Source organism: Coregonus clupeaformis, chromosome 16 (assembly GCF_020615455.1).
Source record: "Coregonus clupeaformis isolate EN_2021a chromosome 16, ASM2061545v1, whole genome shotgun sequence".
Lineage (NCBI taxonomy): Eukaryota > Metazoa > Chordata > Actinopteri > Salmoniformes > Salmonidae > Coregonus > Coregonus clupeaformis.
In genome coordinates, this window is record NC_059207.1 from 39267043 (window position 1) to 39273617 (window position 6575).

The 6575-nt window shown below is 44.7% G+C and overlaps 1 protein-coding gene across 1 annotated transcript; it reads left to right on the forward strand.

Annotated features, from left to right (window-relative positions):
- The first annotated feature begins 3732 nt into the window (after positions 1-3732).
- On the forward strand, positions 3733-4660 carry LOC123492756 (nuclear apoptosis-inducing factor 1-like). The gene is made up of 2 exons (XM_045225919.1): positions 3733-4206; positions 4398-4660. Exons 1-2 carry the CDS (start codon positions 3801-3803, stop codon positions 4529-4531), a joined length of 540 nt encoding a protein of 179 aa, XP_045081854.1. The 5' UTR covers positions 3733-3800; the 3' UTR covers positions 4532-4660.
- Positions 4661-6575: the final 1915 nt, after the last annotated feature.

Sequence of the window (6575 nt, forward strand, 5' to 3'; positions counted from 1 at the left end):
ACAAAGTATTGAGAAACTTTTGTTATTGACCAAATACTTATTTTCCACCATCATATGCCAATAAATTCATTAAAAATCCTACAATGTGATTTTCTGGATTTTTTTCCCTCAATTTGTCTGTCATAGTTGACGTGTACCTATGATGAAAATTACAGGCCTCTCTCATCTTTTTAAGTGGGAGAACTTGCACAATTGGTGGCTGACTAAATACTTTTTTTCCCCACTGTAGCCACTAAAGAACCCATTTGCTCACTTATGATTGTGCGGTTTGGCATGTCGAGTGCGTTTTGGGTGAACCAGCCCATACCCCTGGTCCAGCCTGCCCAACACTCCTTTCATCTTTGGTAAATATGGCTTTGTTTCCCCACCCTGAATAAGACTGTACTCCCTTCCCTGGCCTCTGCACTTATCTTCAGCTCCTCCTTCTGTGTACACATAAGTGCACATGCATGCACACACTCACACACGCACACACACAAACACACACACACCCTCCCTCACCAAGGGCCAGAGTGGAGCTCAGCACATTCTCCCAGGCACAGAGACACCCTGGAAGGATATACATGCACGTTCTGGCATCAGAAGCATTCTGTTTTTCCAAAGGTCTGCTCTCGTTAAACAACAACTCCTTCCACCTTATTCCCAGTGATCAAATACGAAGTTAATTCAAAAGCAGAATTCATGGTCTGGAAAGGAATCCTTCTCACTTTACAGTGAGACAGGGATCCAACTTACTGTAACCTGCTCTGACCCAAATAGTCATTTTCTTTAGCCTGTCACACTCTTTTGTATTCTTTACCTTGTCACAAACTTCATTAACTTGTCACAAGTACTGCCTTGGGTTCTTTGTTCACAGTGCCCTGATGCAGGGTCATGAAACCAGTTGCAGTGGTCAGACCACAGGCCACACTCAGTTGAAGAGAATCTTTGTCTGACAGCTGAGGTGTGCGTGTGTGATTAACTGGACCTCCTGTGTCTGGGTAGAGACAGAGCAACAGACAGGCCTCGTAACTCAGGTGTTCCCATTCCTCACCCTGTCACTGGCTGCAAATGCCAAGGCCTGTAAATCCAATGGAGTTTTTAAGGCAGCGAACCGGGAGAGCAGATGGTGAGACACTGCTGTACATACATACTTTACGAATATCCTGAATTACACAAGGTTCAAGGATTCATGACTGCTTTTATTGCAAAACACGAGTGGTACTGAGGTGCAATGGGTGAAGGGTGAGGAATATGGTCTTATCAATCAAGCTCATAATTACATTTGTTGTTGATTATGAATGAATTAATAAATACAGGTGTAAACAGATGGACAAGTATTTAATTCCCATTGCAGAACTCTATCTCAGAGTGACCAGTCTAATGTGTTTATTTTCTCCTGTGTTCCACTTTAGCGTCCGCTACATGATGAACATGTCTGATTAGTAGCAGACAGTTTTGTTGTGACCTGGGTCTATATATAGAGGTTCCTGTATCTACCCAGGGCCTGGGGCTCATCTAGTCAGCCTGGCCCACAGAGATCTAACCCTGGGTTTACCATGCAAGGCAGCCCAGTGTGGGGCATGCAGGGAGAGATAATGTCAAACACATGTAGAGGGAAAAGGTTTTACACTGAAGGAGAGCCAAGATGTTTAATCTTTTAAGTGATAATTATTATACCCTAACTCTGCCCTTCTGTATGTGGGTCTTTGATGTAAGAGAGTATATGTCAGTTCACAAGACAATCATGAAATTAGAGGACAGTGTAATCAATTTGATGGCCCCATATTAAGGTTAAATGACTAATTAGTGTGTGTGTACATGTGTGTGTCTGTGTTTGTGTGTGTGTGGCAGGTAGCTTAGTGGTTAAGAGCGTTGTGCCAATAACCGAAAGGTCTCTGGTTCTAATCCCTGAGCCGACAAGGTGAAACATCTGTCGATGTGCCCTTGAGCAAGGCACTTAAACCTAATTGCTCCTGTAAGTCGCTCTGGATAAGAGTGTCTGCTAAATGACTAAAATGTAGTGTGTGTGCATGCGTTTCTACTATCCTTGCAGGGACCAGAAGCCCTCACAAGGATAGTAAAACAAGGACATTTTGGACAGGTGGGGACATTTCACTGGTCCCCACAAGGAAAACTGCTATTTTAGGCTCAGAGGTTAGGTTTCGGGTTAGGTTTAGGGTTTGGGTTAGAAATTAGGATTAGGGTTTGGGGTTAAGGTTAGGTTTAGGGTTAGGGGTTTGGGGTTAAGGTTAGGGTTAGGTTTAGGGTTAGGGGTTAGGGAAAATAGGATTTTTAATGGGAATCAATTGTTTGGTCCCCACAAGGATAGTAAAACAAATGTGTGTGTATGTGCGTGCTCACATGCTTGTGTGTGTGCGTGTGTGTGTGGAGTCTATGGCACGACGCCGATGCCAGTGGCATAGAATGCGTCTCATCGTGCCAACTGTGCATATTTTGGGGGTAAAAAATTGCAGTCAACCCCCTCACCAACATGGAGTAAATAGAACCAGGAGTCTGGGGGAAAGAGAGGAACTCGACAGGGGAAGCACAGAGGCCTGCCAATGGGGGAAAGGTCTTATAAGACCGTCAGTATTGTATTGTATGTTAGTCAGTTTCATCTTGAACTACAGTAATCCAGGAATAAGAGTTTGCAGTGGGGATTACCTGAATCAAGCACACCTCTGTCCACTTCAAATGAACTGGAACATCCCAGTCTAAAAATAGTACTTACTTGCCTGAAATTATAAAGTGAGCACTGTGCTCTTATTGAGTTCATACTGTAATGTCCTGAGTTCAAGCTAAAAGACTGGACTGAGAAATCCATTCACTTCTGTAGTGTGCAGAGTCCCTCTTCCCCCTGTGCCTCTTCCCTCTGCCCCTAACTACTACACCCCATGCCCTTACCACTTCCTCCCTGCTTTGAAGCCGGGTGCCCCTCTCCCCCGCAGCCAGATAGGATACTCCACATCCTGTGAGAGGCAGGAAGAAGCCCCACTCTCAGCCCCAGATGCAAACGTGTGCTCCAGGCTGCACCCCTCCATCCTTCCACCACTCACACTCATCTAACGCTGATACAACAAATGCTAACACTAGCACCATAGCACGATGCTAATCATTCTCAAAGCTGAACTGAATTATATCCTATTGTGTGCACTGTGCAAAACTGCAGCTTTTGACACTCTCTCAGATATCTCCAGCTCTCCAGGCTCTTTGAGGTGTACCTCCAGTGTATGGAGATCTCAACAGCTGACATCAATTTGAGTGAGCTAAGCTCCTCTTGGATCTGTCCGCTCTCCCATGCTTCAGAGAACACTGGCCAGACCTCCATCAGATGCACAGAGCCAGTTGTGGTTTTGCTCGCTGCACTGATAACCACACACAGATCAGGAATTTTGTTAACAGTCTTCATAGTTTTCTCGCTCTAAATACACAGCCAAAGAGGTCTGTGTGAGGTCAGCTCAGGGTTGGAGTCTGGAGTTTGGGGGCAGAAGTCTGACATATGGTATTGATGGTTGATGAAGCTTTCAGAGTGATTCACCTCCAGTAGACTACAGGGGCCTCATGTACAAAGACTTGCGTTGAATTCATACTAAAACATTGCGTACGGACAAAGCCATAAATGTGCGTACGCACCAAAAAAATCTGATGTATGAATCTCTGCGTACGCAGCATTCCACATACATTCTCTTTGTACATCCCAATCAACGCGAAATTGAGCGCACATGCACGAGCACCACACCATACCCTGTCTCCTCCCTCAATTAAATCAATTTAAATATGGTAATTAGTCCAATTTGGCAAAAGAAACCTGCAAGAACATGGCTAAAGCAAGCAAGAAACGAAATTTCACTGAAAACGAATTAGAGGTGCTACTATCAGAGGTAGAAACAAGAAAAAATATTTTATTTGGAAATCTGTCCTCTGGAATTAATAACAAAAGAAAGAAAAAAGAGTGGGCGAGTTTGTCTGATGCCGTCAACGCGGTGGGATCTGAGAGTCGCACCGTAAATGAACTGAAGAAGAAATGGTCAGACATAAAGGTGGAAGTTAAGCGGAGAACTGCTGCGCACCGACAAAGTGTGGGCAGAACAGGCGGTGGTACAGGGACCGATGAACTTGCACCCTTTGATCAGAGAGTTGCCTCTATTGTAGGAGACACGTTAATCTCTGGAATCGTATCCGCTGATGTAGGAGACTCGGATATACTACAGGACTGCCAGCAAGGTGACTCAGATTTATTTCCTTAACTTTGATATACATAGCCAGCCACCGTTTAATTTTAAAATGCATGCAATATAGCAAAGGTACACCAGAGATTTCACGTATCCACTGCTTTTATTGCAAATGCGTGTACCCATTAATAAGGAACAGACTCAAATTACTGTTAAGATGTGCCTGTGTTTAATTGGACTTAGGAACCGCAGGAACGTCCACTGGCACGCACTCAGAGTCCGCACCACCTGAGCAGCCAGAGCCCATTCAGTCCAGCGTCTCCCGTGTCTCTAATGTTCCCCCAGTGCTGAAGCCCGTCCATCTGGCCGTGTCTTGACGCATGCTGTTCTGGAGTCACAACAACAAATTGTTAGGGCCATTGAAGAAATGAACAGTCACCTTAAAAATGTCACTGACGCACTCACAGAAATAAGCCATTCATTAAAAGAATTGGTCAAAAAATGAACTTTGTGTCTGAGTACCATTTATATTGTCGCAATTACACGTTGACGGGCCTGAATGGCTTGTTGATTGTGCTGCACATATACTGGTCCTGGGTCAGGGTCATCTGGCGGTGCCCCCACCTCACCAAGGGGTATGCCATGCCTGTGCGCGACATTGTGCAGCACTCCACAGGCCAGTATGATGCGGCAAACCTTGTCAGGGCGGTATAACAGCATCCCCCGGTCCTGTCAAGGCAGCGCCACCGACATTTCAGCTGCCCAATCGCTCGCTCCACAACTGACCGAGTGCGGGAATGGGCATCATTGTATCTGCGCTCTCGGTCAGTTTGTGGGTTGGTGAGGGGGTTAACAGCCACGTCTTTAGTGGATAACCACTGTCTCCTGATGGGCAGTAATAATAATTACAGACACAAACATTTTACTTTTAGATAGAACCATACATTTAAATGCATAACTTACCAAGTAGCCACCCATCGCGCACCCTGCCAGCTTGGAGTCTCATCCCAACCATGCTGTTTGTAAGGATATATGAATCATGGGTTGACCCAGGCCACCTTGCCACAATATTTGTTAGGCGCATTTGTGCATCACATATAATCTGCACATTTATTGAATGGAAATGTTTCCGATTCACATATGCAAATTCGTCTTCAGATGGCGCCTTTATAGCAATATGTGTGCAGTCGATCGCTCCGATTACATTAGGAAAACCGGCTATCGCTGCAAATTGCGCTTTGATGTTTGGCTGGTCACCTGCATCGTATGGGAACGTTATATACCTGGTAGACAAGCGGATGATGCCGTCCCATACAGGTGGCATTGCACGGCTCAAACACGACTGGCTTATTCCTGAGCGGTCTGCCAGTTCTCTTTGGAAAGAACCGGTTGCTAGGAAACCAAGTGTAGTAAGCACCTGTAAAGGAACGGGTAATGCGTGGCTCCTCACTGTCTCTCTTTCCAAATTCGGACCCAACTCAGCGCAGAGCTCCAAGAGTATAGCCCTTGGAAATCTGAAACGGCTGATGAGCCAGTCATCGTCGTGGGCCAGAAAATCACCATGGTCCCTAAAAACTCGTTCTCTCCGGATTTGTCCATTGAAAATGTCTTCTAATAAAGCCAAAGCTGCCATTGCTAGACGGGTTGTATCAATTTTCACATCCTTTATATATGTTCTTACTTAATTGCATAATTAATAGAATATTCTAATAAGACTCGTGTGACAATAATATGGCAAATCATTTATCAATTACAAATTATAAGCAATATCTGGCAGGTGCGATAGAACAGTTCGTAGTGTAATGTTTGCCACTTCACTTTATTGCCTCTATGAGTCGCCAACGGACAAACATCACAAAAATGTACATACGCCAGGCCTGAAGTTTACGTGGAAGAACGCACATTCTTACGTTAATTTCACTGTTAGTACATCTGACCGTGAACGTGAAAGCTGGCGTACGCCGTGTTTTCGTGCGTACGCAAGATTGATACATGAGGCCCCAGGTGTTGTGAGATGGGCGAAGTCAAAGAAATACAGTTGAAGTCGGAAGTTTACGTACACCTTAGCCAAATACTTTTAAACTCAGTTTTTCACAATTCCTGACATTTAATCCTAGTTAAAAGTTCCTGTCTTAGGTCAGTTAGGATCACCACTTTATTTTAAGAATGTGAAATGTCAGAATAATAGTAGAGGGAATTATTTATTTCAGCTTTGATTTATTTAATCACATTCCCAGTGGGTCAGAAGCTTACATACACTCAATTAGTATTTGGTAGCATTGCCTTTAAATTGTTTAACTTGGGTCAAATGTTTCGGGTAGCCTTCCACAAGCTTCCCACAATACGTTGGGTGAGTTTTGGCCCATTCCCCCTGGCAGAGCTGGTGTAACTGAGTCAGCTTTTTAGGCCTTCTTGCTCGCA